General features: G+C 40.9%; 3 protein-coding genes across 7 annotated transcripts in view; 2 read left to right on the plus strand and 1 right to left on the minus strand.

Annotated features, from left to right (window-relative positions):
• Nucleotides 1-1,066, plus strand: part of wdr90 (WD repeat domain 90) — a 70,800-nt gene extending 69,734 nt beyond the window's left edge. For both annotated transcript variants that reach the window (XM_069905377.1, XM_069905378.1), the window contains one exon: nt 537-1,066. In XM_069905377.1, coding sequence (XP_069761478.1) covers nt 537-724 — 188 coding nt within the window. In that variant the 3' untranslated portion in view covers nt 725-1,066. The remainder of the gene's footprint in view (nt 1-536) is intronic.
• A 935-nt stretch (nt 1,067-2,001) lies between these two features.
• On the minus strand, nt 2,002-15,233 carry LOC138747660 (lipid droplet assembly factor 1-A-like). Of its 2 annotated transcripts, none has more exons than XM_069907122.1 (5): nt 14,985-15,233; nt 10,444-10,597; nt 8,471-8,639; nt 6,625-6,763; nt 2,002-2,814 (listed from the first exon to the last, which is right to left on the minus strand). In XM_069907122.1, exons 2-5 carry the CDS (start codon nt 10,576-10,578, stop codon nt 2,727-2,729), a joined length of 531 nt encoding a protein of 176 aa, XP_069763223.1. In that variant the 5' UTR covers nt 10,579-10,597; nt 14,985-15,233; the 3' UTR covers nt 2,002-2,726. The 2 variants fall into 2 exon arrangements, with proteins under 2 accessions (XP_069763223.1, XP_069763224.1); XM_069907123.1 differs by lacking the exon at nt 14,985-15,233 and adding an exon at nt 12,714-12,800.
• Nucleotides 15,234-15,863: 630 nt separating this feature from the next.
• dnah3 (dynein axonemal heavy chain 3) overlaps nt 15,864-23,029 on the plus strand; it is a 120,688-nt gene continuing 113,522 nt past the window's right edge. For 2 of the 3 annotated variants that reach the window (XM_069905509.1, XM_069905511.1), the window contains exons 1-2: nt 15,864-16,033; nt 20,090-20,191. In XM_069905509.1, coding sequence (XP_069761610.1) covers nt 16,019-16,033; nt 20,090-20,191 — 117 coding nt within the window. In that variant the 5' untranslated portion in view covers nt 15,864-16,018. The remainder of the gene's footprint in view (nt 16,034-20,089; nt 20,192-23,029) is intronic. The other variant, XM_069905510.1, reaches the window with a different exon arrangement.

The following is a 23,029-nucleotide window of genomic DNA, read 5'->3' on the forward strand; positions in this document are numbered from 1 at the left end:
TTATGGAACCTGTTAATCCAATTATCCACCATAAGCCCTGTTGCTTATCTAATTTTGTAGTTGAAATTTCTCATTACTAATAAATCTTTTGTTTATAATGAAACTCTTGTGGAGTAAGTGTAGAGATCATTGTAGGTGTTGGATAAATCATCTAATTTGGTAAACTATTGGGATCAGTTCTGCATAGTTCTTTTAATTGGTACAAGAGGCTGTTTAAACCAAAATGTGGCATCCAAATTGGTTTTAGATACTTTTTTAATGTTTTTTTTCTAACAAAGATTTTGCATTTTCAGTCAACAACTGCTTTAAAATATTTTCCATCAGTGAGTAGAAAACTGTGGAGTATAGTTGTGTGGAATAAATTAAAAATAATTCTGGGATGATAACAGAAGCTCTAAAGTAGTGAGAGTACATTTTAAAAAAAAGTAGCTTGAACTTTGCCTTTAATATATGTTATCGCAATGCTTGATACATTGTTCAAACTCCAGATCACAATATTTAAATTCTGAACCTCATAGACTTTCTTTGCTTTTCAGCGAGACATATAAAGATAATTCATTATCCAAATGGAAAATGCCAAAATTTCACTGGGCATAATGATACTGTTCACTACAGTCGATTTACACCATCTGGGAAATACCTCTTATCTATTGCATACAATGAGGTGTTGGTCTGGGAGGTTCAAAAACCACCAAGCAATCTCAGCAATGTACAATATCTGTAATATTGCATGGCAACCATCAAGGTAACTTTCATGAATATGCTCTTCATAATGTGTGGGATCATTTTAATTTTGAAAATTGTATGAATTCTGGCACAATTGTACAATTCCCAAAAATACTTTGTAAAAGGCATCTTTCACAAGAGAAAAATTGTGTAAAATATTGATATTAATGTTCAATCATTATTAAATAATGTAGTTTGTGCATAACACACACTGACTTTTTATAAAAAGTTGCAGATGTTTTTAAATCTGGACACTGTTTAGTTGCAGATTTCTTTTTGTGAAGTAATTACGACAATCATCTTATTTTCTGATGCCCGAATAAAACTTTTTTTAAACTGGTTTCCAAGTTGAATGGTGTTGTTGATTTTTGAAACTTGTTTCTGTTTGTTTGGATTCCATCAAAGTTATTGTCAAAAATATATGACATCACATACAAGCCCAAAATTCTTTTTCACTAACTAAACTGTGCAAGATGCATATACAAAAGAAAAATGAATAAACTCTACTTGGAAAAAAAAGTATTCAATAATAATGTGCAAAATAAGAGTCATTGAATGAGCCTGGTTGAGTCTGTGGTTTAAGAGTCTGATGTTGCATCCTGAATTATGCATCTTTGCTGTTCAAGTGTTCCAGGATTTTACAATTCTATACTGCAGATGCAGGCTGCGGCACTGAACATTTGTTCATTTCTTGTGTTATTCACTGAGTTTAAGCGTAAAGATCTCCCCTTATACTTGATGCACATATCTGCCTGCTTTTTGCTTACACGTGTACCCAGCTTTATGAAATGAGAGCATTCCTATGAAACCTTTCAGAAAGCTGAAATAGCATAAAGTGAAGACCCATTCACTATTATTGAAGGGCATTTTTTGTAAAAGCAAAAACCCATTCAAATCCTTTCAGAAAAGTGAACAAAGGTTTCTTTGTAAAAGTGAATTTTTTTAAAATAGGGTATAACTGTACCTTGAAGAAGGGCTCTGACATGAAGTATCAGTAATATACCTTTACCTCCTATGCATGCTGCAAGACCTGCAGAGTCCCTCTAGCATTCCTGTGTTTTATTCCACTGGTCTGCATTCAACCCCTTTTGATTTCCTTTCTCATAAACCTAGGTAAGAACAGTAGGAATGACTAGACTGATATCATAACAGTAATCCTCCAAATGTAAATAAAACTTTCCAAGACAAATGTTGTTTTGAACAATGGTCAAAATCTGAGACTTATTACCTAGGAGTTTTACCACAACCGCAAGGAAAAAAAAATCATGCAAGTAATTGTTTATAAAACCTTTATTTTTTTTCATATACAAAAAGTGCTTTAACATTAAAATAATGAAAGCTATAATAGTTTTAAATAACTAAAATGTAAATTATTACTAGTCACTCAGCGAATTTAATTCAACAATCAAAAGATGGACAAAATAGGATTGGCTATTAAATGAAATATTAATGCCAATTCAAAGCTACACTAGAAAATTGACCATCTTTCTCTTAAAGTCCAATATTTTACATAAAATGGGGCCAGCACAAAATGAAGTTTTAAGCAATGATCACCAATATAGAATTTCATTCTTCCCCCAGATTCGATTTATCTTTGCTTGTTGCCTCTTCAAACTTAATACACAGAAGCTACGACTGTCTCATCCTCCTTCCATAACTTTTAATTCCCTATTTCAAAATGTATTGTGTTTAAGAATTCTTTGCTATATGAAGACCAAAAGACCAAAAATATCACTATCAAGCAGTAATTATAAAACCTAAACAGCCATAAGTTAATGCAGATAAATCTCAGCATATAACAACCAACTCCAATATCTTACGTTCAAACAGGACAAAAATTCTCATTCTTACAGGAAACAAACCTAATAGCTTAAAGTGTAACATCCACGGTTAACATAAAAGCAATGTTTTTCCATGCTACAAATAGTCCTTAGAAAGAAAAAGAAAATAGTTTTTCCACCAATAGAGGTTAGTACAAAAAATTTTTGGTGTTTGAGTGTTTAATCCTTCTTCAGGGTGGATTTGGAATCAGTATCGTCTGGATCTAATTTTGCTGAGGAGCTGAAGGTTTCTTCTTTCTTACTTGTGCTTGGTAAATGGAGAGAATAACGTTAAGTGGTCTGCATTATCCAATCCAAATGATTTAAAGACAATTCTACAGCGGATAACCAGTACTTTCAGTAAGAAATAAAGATCAAATCCTTATTTTCCACAACTTAATTAAAAGGAAAATGCCAAAGATCTGAAATAAAACAAAAGGTTGCTAGAATTGCTTAATTAGTCAGAAAGCATCTCAATTAAAATAACCATTTCTTATCCGAAGAATTAACCCAACAATCTACTCTCAACTGTTGCAGATTATTAGCTAAGTATTTTCTCACTTAACATTAGTTCTAAAATTATAGAACTTGTGCAAAGTTTGGAATGAATTGAATACAAGTTTAATTCTGCATTATATTTTGCAGCATTCAAGAAACATAGGATATTTCACAAAATTTTTCATTGATTCTTCAAATGAACTGAAAGAATGGTTAAATTTAATTTAGTGCCCATGTTGAGAATTGGGGCAGTCACAAAAGCCATTCTGAATGACTCGAGTTTCACGTGACACAAGTTGAAACCTACTGCCCTTGACATCAAGGCGGAATTTGACCAGACACGACATCAAGAGGCCCTGGCAAAATTGAAGTCAACTTTTATTTAGGGTAAACCTCTGAAAATTAGTTATACCTCCCTCAAAAAAAAAACTACAGTTGTTCAAAGTCAAACATCCCATCTCATGGGCATCACTACAGAGGTTCCTCAGGCCAGTTCCCGAACATCAGTGATTTTCCTTCCATCATAAGAAACAGGGATATTCACTGATAACTTTAATTCTATTTGCAAGTTGAAATACTTCTTAGATACAAGCAACAAGACCTTGATTAAAATCAGGCAGATAATGCATGTACCACCTAAGTACTGGATAATGACCATCAATAAGCAAGAGTCCAGGCATCATATTCAATGACTTTTATCACCACTTGTTTCTCCATCATCAATGCCCTCAATCAGCAGTGAAGAGCATCTACATTTATTTAAATTTAAACATACAGTACAGTAACAGGCCATTTCAGCTCACTCGTCCCTGTGGCCCAATTTACCCAATTAACGTACACCTCCCAGTACGTTTTGAAAGCTAAACAAGTAGTAACAAGAATAGTTTGGAGGCTGGATATCCTGGGACTTCCTCTATCGACACCAAAGATGATCCACAATCGGAGAGGTTCAAGTCAGGAATGTGACAGAACGTTTTCTGCTTGCCTGGATGAATGCAATACTGAAAATTTTCAAGTAGGTCAAAAACATCCAGAAGAAAGCAGTCCACTTATCCCATTTGTTTCCCCATTTATTGCCTCCATGTTTATTTGTGTGGAGTGTACAGTTTGCGAAGTGACCCAAAATTAATTATCCAAGAGCACTTAAATTCTGCTACTTAGAACAAAATTAATGCATATCGTTTGTAGACCCCTTTTTAAATTACAACCATTGTCTATTCCTTCATACTTATTGATATTAAATCCCAGAACTCCCTACCTAATAGCATCCTTAGCAGAAAAGATTGCAGCAGGTCAAGAACATGATCTTTCACCATATTCACAAAGGTGATTAATGAAAGTTTCCCAGTGATGGCTCCCAAAAAATGAACAACAAAAGGTGTTTATATTTTAGAATGTAGTGAATGCGCAGTTTACAATATTAGTTATTTCATAATTATACATAGGAAAGACATGTTTCAAAGTCTTGTGATTTGCAAGCATTTGAGTTCAGTAATGAAATGCATTTTCACAGTTCTATAAAATGGATCAGGTTCTTAGTCTCTCTAAAATCTAAATCTAGATAACATTGGTCTTTTGATAAAAATACAAAATACATGATAGTGAAACAAAGTCAGCTCTGGATGTCGACAACAGCAACCCATACTTCAGGCTATTTTTCAATCAACTATAGCTCAGCTTTCAACACCATCATACTCTCAGTGCTGGTCAATAGCTCCTACACCTGGACTTCTGCAACTGGATCCTTGACTTCCTGATCAGAAGATTACAGTCAGTATGAATTGGAAACAATGTCTCCTCATTGACAATCAACGCAGGCACACTTCAAGCATGCAGGCTTAGCCCACTGCTCTACTCGCTCTGTGTGGCCATGCACAATTCAAATGCCATCTACAAATTTGGCAATGGCACCACGGTCATCGGCAGAATCACAGGCAGCAATGAGGAAGTGTACAGGAGTGAGATAGATCAGCTAGTTGAGTGGTGTCACAACAACTCAATGTTAGCAAAACTAAGGAACTGATTGTGGACTCCAGGAGGGAGAAATCATTGAGGGGTCAGTGTAGAAAAAGTTAAAAACTTCAAATTGCTGGGTTTCAACATCTTTGAAGATCTGTCCTGGGGCCTCCATGTCAATGCAATCACAAAGGCGGCTCATCGATGGCTATACTTTATGAGGAATTTGAGAAGATTTGGTATGTCACCAAAGACTTGTAAATTTCTACAGGTGTATTGTGGAGAACATTCTGACTGGATGCATCACTGTTTGGTATGGAGTACAGGATAGGAAAAGACTAGAGAGAGTTGTGAACTCAGCCAATGCCATCATGGACAATAGTCTTCACACCACTGAGGATAACTACAAGAACTGGTGTCTTAAAGAAAGGACCACCACCACCCAGGCCATGTGCTCTTCACTCTGCTACAATCAGGAGGCTGAAGACGAAAAATCGAGCAACTCAAAAAGTTTCTTTCCCTCTGCCAAATTTCTGAATGGACAAATGAACCACAACCCCTACTTCACTTTCGGTTCTTTTGCACTAATTTTTTTTGAATATAATCTATAGCAATTTTGCATATGTAATGCTGTTGCAAACAACAAATTTCAAGACATGTTCATGACAATAAATTCTGATTCTGGTCTAATTTACGAGCTGCCTTATTACTTTTTCATTCTTCTTGCAAGCTGTTGTAGTGTTTCATTTCTATTGACTAAAAAAGCAGCACAAGTGCTGGTCAGTTAACTGGCCACTATATATTGCCTTGGGAGAGGGTGCAGGAGAATTGGGAATGGGTAGGAGTGGATGGTCATGAGGAAGAGAATAGGCTAAAGGAAAGTAAGTGGTACAAATGGGATTCCTGGCACTGCTCTGGAAACTGGTATGGACTCTGAGTCAAATTACCATCACCTACACAAGTGGTTTTCAAACTGCACCCCCCCACCCCCCCACCAACACACATTCCATCTAAAGCAATCCCTATGCCATAAGTGCTCTGTGATTGGTAATGGATTGCTTAAGGTGGTATGTGGGTGGAAAGAAAAAGTTTGAAAATCATTGTTTTAATCGTACCTAACTGACTCGTTATGTGTATGGTTTCATAACTGCAAAAAAATTAAGCAATCCCTTACCAATCACAGAGCACTTATGGCACAGGGATTGCTTTAAGATGGAATGTGAGTTTAGGGGTAGTTTGAAAACCACTGAAGGAAACAATGGAAATTTTAAAAAAAATTTGATTCTATTTATAATTTTCACACCAACTATATGGACATTTCTAACACTGATAGTAAGAAAATAATGATGGGAGAAATTCCATTGCCTGTGTACAATGTGACCTTAAATAGCAACAAAATATCATCTCTAAAGAGATGTTTTCACAACCATGTTAATTAATACAATAGAAAATTTTATGTGTTTACAATTTAGACCTCAAGAACAATGATTTGTATAATTACCTTCAAATAATTTAATATATTCCATTGTACCCATTGGAATTTAGTTCAAAATTTTAATGGTAAATATTTTCACTTTCTTGATGAAAATGCAAGAAATTTAAAATATCAGTTCATTGATCTTACCTTGAACTGTGATAATAAGTCATTGTTGTGGAAAATATGAAGTAGCAAATAGCCAGAAGAGAAGAGATGGCAAATGAAATGAGAAGAATCCCACAGAGAAAACAGACGAGGACTACTCCACCTACTGACAGCATCAGACCTAGTAGATAAGCAAGTTTTAAAAAAATTGTTGTAGTAATGTTGAAGACCATATTAAGATTTTGTATTTTTCAAGTCAAGTTTATTGCACAAGTACAAACGGATGAAACAGCATTTTCCGGTTCTTGGTGCAAAACACGCAGACACACAACCAGATACAACACATACAGACAAACAATAGATATTAATTCACAATGTGATATTTCTGCTAAAATATCATGAGGTAATTAAAAATGTTTATTTGAAACTAGATTATTTAAATCATGGAATTTTCAAATTCAGGAATTAACAAAATAGAAATTGTATGAGATTTACAGGAAGCTGTTCTGATGCACATCTGGACAGAATATTAATGTGCTGTACTAAATTTAAACAGAGAACACAGTGACAGGCCCTTTCAGCCCATGAGCCCATGCTGCACAATTACACCTAATTGACCGACACTTCTGGTATCTTTTTGAATGGTGGAAGGAAACTGGAGCACCTGGAGGAAGACTATAAAGACACGAGGAGAACATATACAGTGCTGAATTCAAACCGTAGTCGCTGGTGCTTTAACAGCATTGTACTAACCTCAAATGCTAACCTTGCTCCTACATTCACCATGCTGCCACTAAATGATACCTTGATTGTTAAGAGACAATGTGTAACAAAATAGATCATTTTATAATTTATGGCTGTGGACAAGCTTTGAAAACAAATGAATATTGAAGTATTTTCTTGGGGTTTATGCCATCTCAATTAAACTTTTTTTTAAATCTAAAATCGAATGGACTTCACTTCATCAAGGACATCTACAAGAGGCGATGTCTTAAGAAAGCAGCCTCTATCCTCAAGGACCCCCACCCAGGCCATCGGGTAAAATGTACAGGAGCCAGCAGACAAGCACCCAGAGGCACAAGGACAACTTCTTCCCTGCTGCCATCAGATTGCTGAATGATCAATGAGCTAGCCACTGCCTTACTTTGACTTCTCGTGCACTATTTTTTTAAAAATTTATTTTTGTAAGGTGTTTTAATCAAGTTCTTAAGGCTTAAAAGATCAGATTGTTCTGAAAGTTCATCTATTTTTGATGTCAGCTCTGAGTTGATAGTTTTAAAAAAGGCATTTGTTGACTATCAGTACCTCAGGAAGTCTTGAAAAGTCCATGAAGAACTTGAGACACGATGCCTGAATGCACCTACTCACCATTCCGCCTGTCGTTGAAATACCAACACGATGACAGGAGAGTCCAGATGCACTTTGCATTTGTCCCTCAATTTACACCAGAAAAATCTATTCCATTCAGACACTGATGACCCAGAGAGAAAAAGCAATGTGCTTATTTTATTTTAGCATTTTTAATGTCAGTACTTAATTAATATATAGATTACTTTAACAATTTTAAGTGTCCCTGACTGAGACAGATAAAAAGCACCTGACTACCAACAACCTATCAAATAGATATGCTGCAGGAGGGAATCTCAGGATACAATGCCCGTGATATATTTGCCACTTGGAGTATCTCTATCCCATCAGAGACCTAATGGTGGCAGAGGTCCAACTTGTTCAGTTCCCCTATATCTGGAGAAAAGTACAGGCAGATAGGAACCAAAGTCAGGAATCCAGCAGTGGAGAAGTTCCAGGGCTATCACATTCAAAGCCTAAATCTAAGGTAATTACAAAATGTTTATGCAGAGAAAAGTTACTCAAAAAATATACTCTGTACCTTCCATAACAATGAAACCAATGCAGCCCAGAAGGGATGTAATCACTGCAAAAGTCAGGAACAAGCCAACTGGCACAGCTGACATTATGGCAAAAACAAGCAATAACAAGGCAAGGAAAGGGTGGTCATCCAGGTAATGGCCCAAAGGAGAATTCATGAAGGCAGCAACCTACAAATCAAACACAGAAGGATAAAGGATAGAAATTATATGAATATATACCAATTTTATTTGACTGTTCTGAAAAAATTAGGAACAATTAATTTTCTTAAAATGTAATTGCAGTAAAATTAAAACAGAATAACCAAGATGAAGGAAAAAAACAGACATCTGTTCCATTGACTTCTTTCAGGCATCTGAGCTTAAAAAAACCCTTTCCCAAATGAATTTGAATTATGCCTCTTCAGCTGATATTCTTCTTGAACACTCACCAACTGTGGCTGAGTGGATGCATTAACCCTTTTTTGTACAATTTCTGCATCGATCATCTGCTGTGGCAGTAAGGACACACTAACATTACACTTCTCTTTCTGTTTTTGAATAGGCTAAAAAGCATGCAGGCCTCTAATCACTAACTACCCAAAAAGTATCATCAAGAAGCAGAACTCACTAGTCGAGAACTTAAGAGTATGTCCTTCCTTCAGGAATAAAGGTAATTCCCAAAAATTCACCACCTCTTTCTTCATAAATATTGCACATGGTTATTATCTTGAGCCAAACAGTGGTATTTGTGGTCATTTCAAAGGGAATATGACAAATAGCTGAAAGGAAAATGTTCAAGGCTGGGGCGGGGGAAGGAACTAGTGTGTGCAATAGAAATTAGATTTAATATTTTGACATAATGTGATAATTAAATTTTCTCATCAATGTTTAAAAGGGAAGATTCACATGTTCAGAAATTACTGATTAGCATCTACACCATTTTCACTGACCAAGCATCACTGAAGCTGCCTCAAATATACTACAACTGAGTGCTCACCTTCCACTGAAACTACCACGGTAATTGTTAGTGTGGACAATTACATTCAATTACCAGCAGAGTAAAACTTCTACACAGACTAGAAGGGCCAAAGAGCCTGTTTTCTGCACTGTAATGTTCTATGGATTTAACCACCCTTTTACTCGTTTGGTTAAAACTGTCCAAGTAGATTTGCATCGTACTGAATTATGACAGTTTAGTTTCAGCTGGACCAGGATTGCAAATGCTTTCAAACTAGTTTCACTACAGTTGACTCATTCTCAAAAGCAAACTGAATTCTATTTTATGTTATCTTTATATACAAACAAATCAGGCAAAAGAATATAAAAGGTGATTTTTTTTTTTTAAATCAAAGATTAATATTTTATTGTGCTCAATCCCTCTCAATGGCCACCCATCGACAGTAGTACAGGAGAAATGGCCAAATGGCTTGTTTAAAACATTTCAGCCAAACTGTATCGATATTCAACCTTAAAAGAACTGAGATTACTTTATATGATCTATGCTCCCTAATATTATGCTATTGTGGTTTATTATTAAAACATGAAGTACAGTAAAACCCCTGGTATCCAGAACCTATGGAGATTGGTGGATGCCAGATGAGTGAACTTTCCAGTTGCACCTATTTAAAACTTCTGTATCCTTTATCAATTTGTTTACTATGTTTTTTGGGGTTTTTTTTTGCCAGTTGCTTGAATTCCAGATAACAGATTAAAATTCTAGAATAATAAATATCTTTGACATGAGTATTATTCACATTCAACAGACCTCTATCTCTAAAATGACAAAATTCAAATTGAAATGCCTTGCAGCAAATTTTCTATCAAATCCAAAATTAATCACTGAATTTAAACTACGGTTTGCTATTAATTACTTGTCTTCTTCATGCCATAAAATGTGCCTTAGGCACATTCTATGGCATGAAGATGTGTTCTTAATATTTAAAGGGTTATTCAGGCTCCATGTTATGGTGAACAGTACAGAGTGAAAACATACCTTTGAGTTACTGTTGATAGTATGCATCAAAGTATTAAATCGGTTCTGGAGGACCTGCATTTCCCTTGATAACGGTAACCCATCAATGTTTGCCATTTCACCTTGTGTTTCACTTATTTCCAGCTGGGTGATCATTAATGACCCCTAATATACTCTGTAGAGAAGGGTTCAAAACAAATGATTAAATTGATTGATCACGATTGCTTAAAAAAATAAAAAGACACAATTTGCAAATTTGGTTTCTGAAATGTTTATACCATAGACAACAGTTATCACAGTTTAACACAGCGACTTGCAGAAATTTTCAAGGATTTTATTTTTTCCTAGAGCTCAATTTTATAATTATGAAGCTATAAAAATCAGGAGATTTCCCCCCCCCCCCCATTATTTACAGACATAGGCATCTCCACCTTATTCAGAAGAACTGGTAAAGAGGGGTGGACTGACTCAATCACAATTTAAAAAAAAAGATGCAATGTTTAGATACAAGGGATATGGGGTTAACACAGGAAAGTGGCACTTATTTCAAAGATAATGATTTGAAATGGCTGACATGCTTTTATTCATCAGTTTTTAAACTATGCACAATACTTAATTGAAATTTCAGCATACATCTCACATTTTCATCATTCCACCGGCACAGTGGGTGTCGCGGTTAGCACAATGCTGTTACCGCACCAGAATCTTGCATTCGGAGTTTGTACGTTCTCCCCATGTCTGCATGGATTTCCCCGAGGACTCAGGTTTCCTCCCACCATTCAAAATATACCAGGGTTTGTTAGTTATTTGGGTGTAATTGGGCAGCATGGGCCTAAATGGCCTGTTACCATGCTGTAAGAGAATTTTTAATTAATTTTGTTTCTCCCCCACCCCCCTTCTTCCAACAATTTTAGATTTTACTTCAACTTCCATTTAACATTTCAACTTTACATTTAACACCTCATTTCAGTTGGCACCACTTCCATTTGGGTCATTCAATCTTCCCTGATCTCCATCCAATCAAAGAACTTGCCTTTTGTTCTGTGCAACTTAAAAATTGCTTTATTTCTATATTTTCCTTCTTTGGATGAAATATTAAAGCTGTTTTTCTCTCTCAGGTTTTCCTGACCCACTGCTTATTTCCAGCATTGCAAATTTTACTTGTTTATACATTCTGCATTTTGCTTGCTAGCTATAATAGATGGTTATGATCATCATGTGGACTCCATTTCCTATAAAATATCTGGAATGTTTTGTGAAATTATAATTATTCAGAACCAATAAGGGAATAGGCGATTTTAGAATTAGGGAGATGCATCAAAATACGAATCAACATCACCTGAAGGTAAAAGAACATCGTGCAAATAGTGACATAAATTGGGTGAACTTGATTATATGTTCACAAATCCGAAGCTTCAAAGGGCTGAGAAATAACCAGTAAACGAAGCTCAACTTTAATTTAACCCATAAACTCACAGACTCAAAAAATGTGCACACATCTCAAAGTTGAGAGGAAATGCACCAATTAGTTATGTTAAACTTTGAAAGAATGTATTGCCTCGTTGGAATAACAATTCAATTTATGCTGGAGCGAAAGGAATTTAGTGATTAATGATGTGTACACCAGGGAACTTTAAGAAATGGAGGCAACACATCTGCATCCCCTACACTGCAAGTAAATGCTGTAAAATAATTTGCATTCTGGCCTCTCAAATCCTTTCATCCTCAATGTCTCCTTCAGGCCAAGAAGACCCAGTCACCTGTAAAAATGCCTTTTGATATCAAGACTGCAGCCTCACCCCAAAATTTCTTGTGAGTGGAAAGGTTATCCATCTCCAGCACCAACTCCACAAAACCAGAAGCAAACAAACTTAATTCTGTTCAAATAGCCTCTGACCTGATGCCAATTGACTATTTCTGAGGCTGATAAGCAGGCCACTGTTTCACTCAATATATTTTGGAAATTAACTACCTTAATATTTTTTCTATCTCAGTCTGTGTGAAATTTGAAATTTCCCATTACAGCCATTTGCCTTTGCTCCAATCTGTGTTTTCATTCGAAAAAAATCCAAAGTATTCAAATATGAATTTGGTTCAACTTTTAAAAACTATTTAATTTTAATATTTATTTTAAAAAACAAATGACACTGAAGCAATCTTTGGACTATCCACACATCTCAATTCATGACAACAGATGTTTCCAAGATAATGTATTCAGTTCAATCACACTAATCTATTTCAAATTTTATCATTTGTTACCAGCCACCTGGATCAATATAGTGATTTATTACCTGTGTAGTTTAGGGTAGGGTCGAATCATGGTTTCAATTTAAACCACAAATCATGTGATATTTTGCCTTGTGCATCTGAAAGGCAGTAATTGCTTAGAGATGAAAAACTGTAATACAATCGGTCAGTTCATATTACTTTACAATAAGCAAAATAATTTGCTATTTAGTTAGAATCTTTGCAGAGGAGTAATTATGTGCTAAATACACACCCCAAACTTGCTATTTTAATGTACAACCTGTCAGGAAACTATTTGACTGTGCAATCCTTGGATTTGATATTGCAGCTGCTGTGGAACATGGATAATGTGTAAGCTTCATCTGAAATTCATGGCAACAGCATAATTATCATCAAGAAATGTTTTCCTTGTAATAAAGCAGTATAACATTCATGCTGGGGGGGATGCGGAGCCCCAACGCCGGGCCCAGCCCAGCCACTAGGGGGGGGGGGGATGCGGAGCCCCAACGCCGGGCCCAGCCCAGCCACTGGGGGGGGGGGATGCGGAGCCCCAACGCCGGGCCCAGCCCAGCCACTGGGGGGGATGCGGAGCCCCAACGCCGGGCCCAGCCCAGCCACTAGGGGGGGGGGGGGGGATGCGGAGCCCCAACGCCGGGCCCAGCCCAGCCACTGGGGGGGGGGATGCGGAGCCCCAACGCCGGGCCCAGCCCAGCCACTGGGGGGGATGCGGAGCCCCAACGCCGGGCCCAGCCCAGCCACTGGGGGGGGGGATGCGGAGCCCCAACGCCGGGCCCAGCCCAGCCACTGGGGGGGGGGGATGCGGAGCCCCAACGCCGGGCCCAGCCCAGCCACTGGGGGGGGATGCGGAGCCCCAACGCCGGGCCCAGCCCAGCCACTGGGGGGGGGGGATGCGGAGCCCCAACGCCGGGCCCAGCCCAGCCACTGGGGGGGGGGGATGCGGAGCCCCAACGCCGGGCCCAGCCCAGCCACTGGGGGGGGGGGATGCGGAGCCCCAACGCCGGGCCCAGCCCAGCCACTGGGGGGGGGGGATGCGGAGCCCCAACGCCGGGCCCAGCCCAGCCACTGGGGGGGATGCGGAGCCCCAACGCCGGGCCCAGCCCAGCCACTGGGGGGGATGCGGAGCCCCAACGCCGGGCCCAGCCCAGCCACTGGGGGGGATGCGGAGCCCCAACGCCGGGCCCAGCCCAGCCACTGGGGGGGATGCGGAGCCCCAACGCCGGGCCCAGCCCAGCCACTGGGGGGGGGATGCGGAGCCCCAACGCCGGGCCCAGCCCAGCCACTGGGGGGGATGCGGAGCCCCAACGCCGGGCCCAGCCCAGCCACGGGGGGGATGCGGAGCCCCAACGCCGGGCCCAGCCCAGCCACTGGGGGGGATGCGGAGCCCCAACGCCGGGCCCAGCCCAGCCACTGGGGGGGGGGATGCGGAGCCCCAACGCCGGGCCCAGCCCAGCCACTGGGGGGGGGGATGCGGAGCCCCAACGCCGGGCCCAGCCCAGCCACTGGGGGGGGGGGGGGATGCGGAGCCCCAACGCCGGGCCCAGCCCAGCCACTGGGGGGGATGCGGAGCCCCAACGCCGGGCCCAGCCCAGCCACTGGGGGGGATGCGGAGCCCCAACGCCGGGCCCAGCCCAGCCACTGGGGGGGGGGGGATGCGGAGCCCCAACGCCGGGCCCAGCCCAGCCACTGGGGGGGGGGGATGCGGAGCCCCAACGCCGGGCCCAGCCCAGCCACTGGGGGGGGGGATGCGGAGCCCCAACGCCGGGCCCAGCCCAGCCACTGGGGGGGATGCGGAGCCCCAACGCCGGGCCCAGCCCAGCCACTGGGGGGGATGCGGAGCCCCAACGCCGGGCCCAGCCCAGCCACTGGGGGGGGGGATGCGGAGCCCCAACGCCGGGCCCAGCCCAGCCACTGGGGGGGGGGATGCGGAGCCCCAACGCCGGGCCCAGCCCAGCCACTGGGGGGGGGGGATGCGGAGCCCCAACGCCGGGCCCAGCCCAGCCACTGGGGGGGGGGGGATGCGGAGCCCCAACGCCGGGCCCAGCCCAGCCACTGGGGGGGGATGCGGAGCCCCAACGCCGGGCCCAGCCCAGCCACTGGGGGGGGGGGATGCGGAGCCCCAACGCCGGGCCCAGCCCAGCCACTGGGGGGGGGGATGCGGAGCCCCAACGCCGGACACAGCCTAGCAACGCAGACAGACGACCCTCCACAGTGGGCCTACATCGATCGGCGCCGCCTCCGTGTGCAGCGGGGGTCCTGTCTGCAACGGGGCGGGCGGAGCCGGTGCTGGCACCCACCTGCCGATGAGATGCTGCTCCCTCCGGGCCCCCGCCGCCGCCGCCCTCCTCCTCCTCCCGGCCACGGTGAGCCTCCTGCGCTCGCTCTCACTCCTCTTCCTTCCACTCTGGGGAGAGGGCCAACAACTGGCGCCCATCGACACGGTTTGGCCTCCGAAACGGCGGGACGTCGGCAGCTCCGGAAGCGGTGCGCGTTGATCCGGAGTCTCTTCGCTGCCTCCCTTCTGAGTCACATGACTTGGGTGGGGACTGAGGGCATGGTGATGGGTGCTGCTTTTAATAGGCTCTGGTTTCATTTCAAGTTTCCTGTTGAACGAGGGAATGTGTCTGAAGTTTTAATTCAGTGGTTTTTGCAAGGGGGGGGGCAGTGTCACCAGGTACCGAATGACCCTTTCTCCTTACTTGCCCTATTTAAATGTATAGTCTGTATCAATGTTTGCGTGGCGACGCTGCCACAAAATAACCAATGTCGTGACCAATTCCGATTCAATTTTTATGCCTAGTGTAATAAAAGGTTTATTCTGATTAATATTTGCCAACTGCAATGTCCATTCAGGTCGTTGACTGAGTCCGTGCTCAGCGATGTGTCTGGGACATGCACCCCCCCCCCCCCCCCCCCCTCACTGAGCCACTGCAGCATCCCCCTCCCATGGGTTTCCAGGATCCAGGGAGCCTAGCAACAGGAACGCAGTGGTGCACAACAACCGGGTGGAATCCAGGCAGCATCGCTTGATGAACCTTTCGTGAGTTAAATCAAGCCCCGCCAAAGCGGCGATGAGGCGTTGGCGACTGGGACGCGCATGGGGGTGAGGCGCCCGGGGGAGGGGGGAGGACACTTGTTAAGGCAGGTGTCCGCGCAGCGGGGCCACCTCCGTCAGGACGACGCGGAGCTGCGGCTCTCCTCTGTGACGCAACAGACCGGCCCGGCCCCTCCCGCCGTTCTCGGCGCAGGGCGAGACTGGGCGCTTCTGCCAGGCTCCCCCCGGGAACGTGCTGAACGAAAGGGGCTGCAGCTTCACGAAGAGCGACCGAAAATGCAAGATCCCGAGGTACCACCCCAATTCCCTTCCACGTGTGCTCGCTGCAAATGTTTTGGCGTGATATTTCAGTTCTGACTGAAATGAGAGGTGGTCTTGTGAGAGATGAGCAAAACTGATCTAAAAATATGAAGATGAGGAAACTAGTATATGTGTAATGAATAAAGCCAGTATGAATAGGATAAGAAATAGATACTAGAATGTAGGAAGTCAAGTTAGTCCGAATAAGATAAGGGTCTTCTAGCCCTAGATAGAATTAGCAAGTTCCACATATGTAATTAGTAAGCCCTATATGAAGAGGTTGTAGCCCTGAGAGTCGGGAAGGTGTGAACTAGAACAAAGGCAGGTTTGTGAATAAGGACAATAAGGATAATGATATGATGGGACACTGACAGGATACCCCCTGGTCCTCCAAGTTCACAGAAACCTAATGCCTAATGCCAAACCCATCCAGGAGGCAGAAGAATGCAAGGGCGAGGGTATTCCTATACTGAAATCAACTGTATAAAAGTTGGGTGAGCCCCAGTGTATGTGTGTATTCCCAGGGTAAGGGGAAGCACCCAAATTTGCATTGTTGAATAATAAATGTTCTTTGTTCTCAATTTTTGTCTCGAGCAATTTCTGTGAAGGTACTTCTATTTCTAACAGTCTGAAATGTTCACGTATAAAATGTAGAAAAGACAAAGCTGCCGGGGAGCGGCGCCCCTGGGGAGGTAAAGACTTTCCCCCTCCCAAAAGTACTTTATCCACAATAATTTATTTAGGAAAGCCTCTTCGCACCCGTAGGGTCATATCCCTACCTCTCAATGACCGGACATTGTTACATTCACTTTCTACTTGGTAGCATCACCAACCACCATGGCACCTTGTTTGAGGGGCTTCCCCTCCATTCCTGGTGGCAGAAGGGCTCTTAGCCTTTCCCCATATCAGTCTGAAGCCCGAAACGTTGGTGATGTATCTTTGCTAGATCAAAGATGCTGTTTGACCAGCATTGTGGGGTTTTTGTTTTTTTTACTATTGATTGCTATATCAAAGATGTATCTTTGCTGTGTCAAGGCTGCATCTTTGCTGTGTCAAGGCTGCATCTTTGCTGTGTCAAGGATGCTGTTTGACCAGCATTGTGGGGTTTTTGGGTTTTTTTAAACTATTAATTGCATACCAATTATTCTGCTTCATCTTCGATAGTTTCCAACTTTTCAAAACTGGATTATTGCTGCTTTTGACTAAATGTTTGTTGAGGCAATTTTGAGGCGCAAATGAAGCAATGTGTTCAGGTTTGAAGGACAAAATTTCTGGAATAAAGGTTATTGACTGCCACCACCCAACAAAGTTTAGGGGTTTAAAAAAGAAGTAACAATTACATTATAATTTATTTTATCAAAAGCAGAATGTATAAGCTTAACTTGCTAATTTTGGGCTCTATTATGTTTTCTCATTGTCATGACATCCTCACACAATTATAATGATGATCTAAAGTTCAGGAAGTTTGTAGTATCAGTTAAAGATGTCTGTATAAAATGACCCTTAAAGACCAGAATTAAACTTTGCTCTTGATGTATGGTAGAATGTAAATGGGAAAACACACATTGGAGGGAAAAAAACATTTTGCACTGCAAGTGGGTTTAACTGTCCTGTGATGTATGTGAGTGAGATTGGTTAGTCTGTGCACTAAATATTGGTTAGCTTGCCAGTGTTCATTCCATGTTTATTAAGGGGAAGTACACTTCAGTTTTGCTTTGTTGAGTCTGCGCTGTATAATGGTAGAGCATCAGATTTCCTCGTGTTGCTCTGGAGGTACATGAGCTGTGCTTGTTTGCTAATTACAATTGGAGGGCCTGAAGTGCTGAGAAAATATCCTAGCGTCAGTGGACAGGTCATTGTGTGAAATTTAGCACCTAGGATCAGGTTGCAGTGTTGAGGGAAATTTAATAATCCAAGAAGGGTTGTGAAGATAAAAGCTATCATCACACTTATTTCCACATTTTCCATCAATTTCTTGCAAGCACTATCCACTTCAAATCTCCTACTTCTGTAAGTCACGCAGTTTCTTTCCATATATAAAACTGGTATATGCCATTTTGATAAAGCATTGACGTGCACATTCTGATGCCAACTGAAGTGGTGAATGCAGGCTCAATTTTAACATTTAAGAAGAGTTTTGACAGGTACATGGATGGGAAGGGTCTGGAGGGCTATAGTTGAAGTGCAGGTCCATGAGACAAGGTAGAATAATAGTTCAGCGTGAACTAGAAGGGCTGAATGGCCTGTTTGTGCTGTAATGTACTATGGTTCTGTTCTCGCAAAAATTTTCACTATTCACATGCACATCCTTCCTTAAAAGGGATTAAGGAATGCCAAAGTACAAAACCAGGGGGCCAGTATTCACCAAACCATTGGCTTCATTAGAGATAGCAGATGAAAAATTAGAACAATTCCAATTAGAATGACTGGAGCGCTCTATTTTTCTTTCTCTCTGAACTCTCTCTCTCTCTTTCACACTCTCTCTCACTCACATTGTCGTCTTGTCAATATGTTTGTGCCTTAAATGCTACCAACAATTCTTGCTACGTTCCTGCTTTCTCTGTCAGGAGAAGTCAGCCATGGACTTGGATGGTTACCTGATCTAACCTTTGTATGTATCTTATCAAAAATCAGCAATCAAGGTGGAGTTGTGTTACTTGGAGAGATCCGCCTTAGGAGAGTTGCCCAATGTCATAAGGGATAAGATGACCAGGAGATAACTTGCTGTAGAGCACATCTGCTAGGGATCAAGTCTTTTGATCAGAAGGTTCATGAGGTTATACCACATCAAGCTCAGTTGATTAGGTTCAACCTCTCTATTAAGTTTTCTGGTGTCACCAATAAGGAGGAGGAGTGTGGAACCAATCTCCAATGATGTGCCTTCATATGGCAGTTAAAAGGTAAGGTCATTTTTTAATTCTGCAGTCTGTCAACATCGCTTCTAACTTTTAATGAATGACCTGGATCTTGGATAGGGCCATCTTGATTCTTCTCATGTCAATCTGAATTACGTAATCCTTAAATTACCTAATAACTGAACATTGAGTTAGTGGAAAATCTTTCTATTTTTATTCTTTGTATGTAGTTCGCAAAGGAATAAGAAAATTACTGTTGCTTCCCTGGGAAAAATTAATACATTTCTTACATTTTGAAAACATGACCTGATTTATTCACAGCAGCCATTGGAGCTTGGGTTGATTGTTGGGGGTGGGGGGGGAGAGAAAAAATAGGGCCACAGATATCTTCAGAATAGCTACAGCCACTTGAACTGCAGGAAAGAAAGGAAATAGTAAATAGGAAAAAAAACAAATTGAATAAGAAAGGAAAGACCAGTCAGATAATTCATCAATTGCAACAATTTAAAGGGAAACTCTGCAGACTTGAAGTATATTGGGTGAAAGGCTATGTAATGCAACCTTGTTTAGAAATACAATGTGTCAGAAAGTTTTGGATACTTCCAGTGGTTGGGGGGGGAAGGAATAACAAGTAACTCATCAAAAAGCTAAATGCCGAGTTTCAGAGGTGCACATAGTAGGAGTGAGACCATCAGGAAAGCTGATATCACTGGCTAGAACTTGTCGAGCAGATCAGGTAATTGGGACACTATCAAATGGATTTTCTGTGAGGTTCAACTTTGTAAAGATAGTGCTATTTAATTTCTCTGCATTTGATCATGAAAAGCAATTAGAAAACTGTCTTCCTCCTTGAAAAACAATCACGTCATAGATAATTTTATTTTAGACAAGGAAAGGAATATTTCAAAGCTCTTCCCTATTTTATTTTCCAGGAAATCTAAATGTTATTTTAAATTCATGATCTGCACTAGATCATCACAGGTTCTTGAAAAAATGCATATAGTGGTGGCAAAGTTCATAAGACAGATTAATGCCCTCATCTTTAGTCACAAAGTATATGTATTTAATTGTACAGAAAATTAATAAAGCAGATCATCTTTAGTATATCAATAGTTTAATTAACTCTTAAACACAGTTTTATGAGGATAGATTTATTGTTGAGAAGCAAATAATACTCTCTTGTTGGCTTTAGTCACAGGATAATCCAATACTTCCCAGTAGTTATACAAGAGGGTTGCCTGGTTTACCACCTATGCCTCCTGACCGGTGTTGTGAAACTTCAGAATTATATAAGGTAAAATATTTTTTGTAGAGAAAGGAAAATTTAAGATGCCTTAGTATACAACGTTACCAAAGGGAAAGATAGTTAAGTCAATATCATTCATTGCAAAGGTTTGAAGAATAGTGGTTAAATCTTAATTTCTAAATATAAATGTAAAATGAGCATTTGAAAACTACATCCAAATACCCCTTATGGCCCACACTGAAGGGGCATGTCTTATTTATTAAAGTTATGTATTTATCTCTCTTCCCACATCCTGTCACATTTCCAAAAGCTCTGATACTTTGCAGGGAAAGGATTTTAATAGAAAAACCCTCTAAATTCTCTGTATCTCAGTAATAATGTATATTTTCATCTTTTTAAAGAGACAATTAAATAGTCATTGTAGTACTAAAATTATATCTTCCAGAGCCTGAACAATTCTTTACAAAACAATACCTTGCACAGTGCTGGTGTAGAACGCTAAGCCAAGGGCAATGAAAGGAGAGTTATCTTACCATGAGATTAGATTGTCAGATAAATTGACCTGTTTGAGCTTCATAAAATGACCCATCAAAGTAGGACAGCTAAGGTAGATTTGTTTAATCTTGTAGCATGTAATGAGGCCATCATTTCCAAATGATTGAAATTCTCTGAAGAAGCAAAAGATAAAAGGGAACAGGTGGGTATATTGTACTTAGATTTCCAGCAGGATTCTGTGAATATGTTGCATCAAAAGTCATTGTGGAGTATAAAACTCAATGTATGGAAGGCAATATATGTGGATAGGTATAAATTTTTTTTTTTCTGTTTGCCAAATTGTAATTATTGGTGTGCTACAAGAATCTGGATTGGAACTATTTTCAATTTATGCAAATAACTTGAATAAAGCATCAAAGATATTGTTAAATTTGCCAATAACACAAAGACAGGTAGAAAAGTGAATTATGAAGAAGACATGAGGCTGCAAAGAGATGTGGATAAGTAACTGAGCAAATATGAGATGTATGGGAAAATGTGAACTTTTGGTCAAAGAATAATAAGGAAGTGTATTTTCTTGATAGTAAGAGATGACAGAACTTTGAGATGCAAAGGGATCTGGATGTCTAGCAGTAATTGCAAAAATAGTAAATAATTAGGAAAGCTAACAGTGCTCTCACATATTGCAAGAAAAATGAATACAAAAGGAAAGTTATGCTTTAGTTACATTGTGTAGAGTATTTGTTATCATGTTTAAAGAAGGATATGAATATGTCCGAAGCAGTTCAGAGAAGGTTACTGGACTTATCAGGTCATCTCATGAGTGCAAATTGAGGATAACCTTCTACTGAATCAGAAAAATGGCAGGGCTTGATTGAAACACAAGATGCTGAGGGATCATGACAGGGTAAATATCGAGAGGTTGTTTCTCTTGAGAAAGATTCTAAAGCCCCTCTTGTGTAACTGAATTCTGGACTTCATAACGGAAAGACCACAGTCTGTCTGGGTTGGCTGCAGAATGTCAAGCACTGCAAGGCTAAGCAATGGCGCATCTCAGGGCTGTGTGCTCAGCCTGCTCTTGTTCACACTGTTGACTCATGACTACAATGCCAGATCCAGCTCCAATAAAAGCATTGATTTTGCAGATGACACAACAGTCATTGGCTCTATCAGCAACAAGGAGGAGTCACACTCCAGAAAAGAGGTAGAAAATCTCGTGAATTGGTGCGAGAATACAAATTGAGCCTCAGTGTGGACAAGACAAAGGAGATGATTGTGGATTTCAGGAGAACTAGGAATGACCACCATCTACTACACATTAATACCTCAGTAGTGGAGAGGGTAGAGAGTACCAAGTTCCTCAGAATCCACTTAAAAAGTGATCTATCTTGGATGCACAACATATCCTCACTCGTTGGGAAGGTGCAACAGTGACTTCACTTCCTGAGAAGACTGAGGTGGACAAGGCTACCGATCTCTATTTTGTCAAATTTCTACAGTAGATCTATTGAGAGTGATCTGGCTGACTACATCACAGTTGCTGTCGAACATCAGATTTGAGGTCAGTCCACAGGACCATAAGGATGGCAGAGAGATCACTGTGGTCTCCCTCCCCACCCCCCACCTCTATCAACATGATTTACCAGGATTGTTGATTAAAGAGGGATCACAATATCAGTGAGGACCCCTATCACCCTGCATGCTGCATCTTCCAGTGACTCCCATCGGGAAAAGATGCAGTAATATCAGAGCCAGAACCACCAGGCTGAAAAGCAGCTTCTTCCTAGCGAGACTGCTAAAGAACTGATGAACTGCTCAAGCAAACCCTCTGTGACTCTACTATTATAATATTTATTTAATTTTAATATTTGTAGAGATGCTTATTTGCAAATATATTGTTTGTCTATATAATGTGTGTTTTCAGTGTTTTGCCGAGACCCAGAGTAAGCTGCTTTGTTGGCTTGGACTTGAGCAATCAGATGATAAATAGACTTGAACCTTAAAAATAAGGGTCAGCCATTTAAGAGAGAAATTATGCAAAATTTTTGTCTGAGGGTCCTGAGTTTGCCATGTAAGGCAGTGGAATATTTTTATTAAATTTATTCTTGATGAGCAAAGGGGAGAAAGGTAAATGGGAATTTGGTGTTGAAGTTGCATTCTGACATGCCTTGATCTGATGAAGCAATAGGCTCAAAGGACCAAATGGCCCACACTTGCTTTTAATTCATACGTTTGCCTACTCGAATCCATGTATGTTGTACCTCAAGTCATTTATGAGACGAGTGATAGCCTGATTTGTGGGATATGTTCACTTTTTCTGGTATTAATGTGGTCTAATTTTGGAGAGATTGAAGAGCTTATTTTTGTGAATTAAAAAAAGTAACTTCACTT

This window comes from Narcine bancroftii, chromosome 12, assembly GCF_036971445.1.
Source record: "Narcine bancroftii isolate sNarBan1 chromosome 12, sNarBan1.hap1, whole genome shotgun sequence".
Classification (NCBI taxonomy): domain Eukaryota; kingdom Metazoa; phylum Chordata; class Chondrichthyes; order Torpediniformes; family Narcinidae; genus Narcine; species Narcine bancroftii.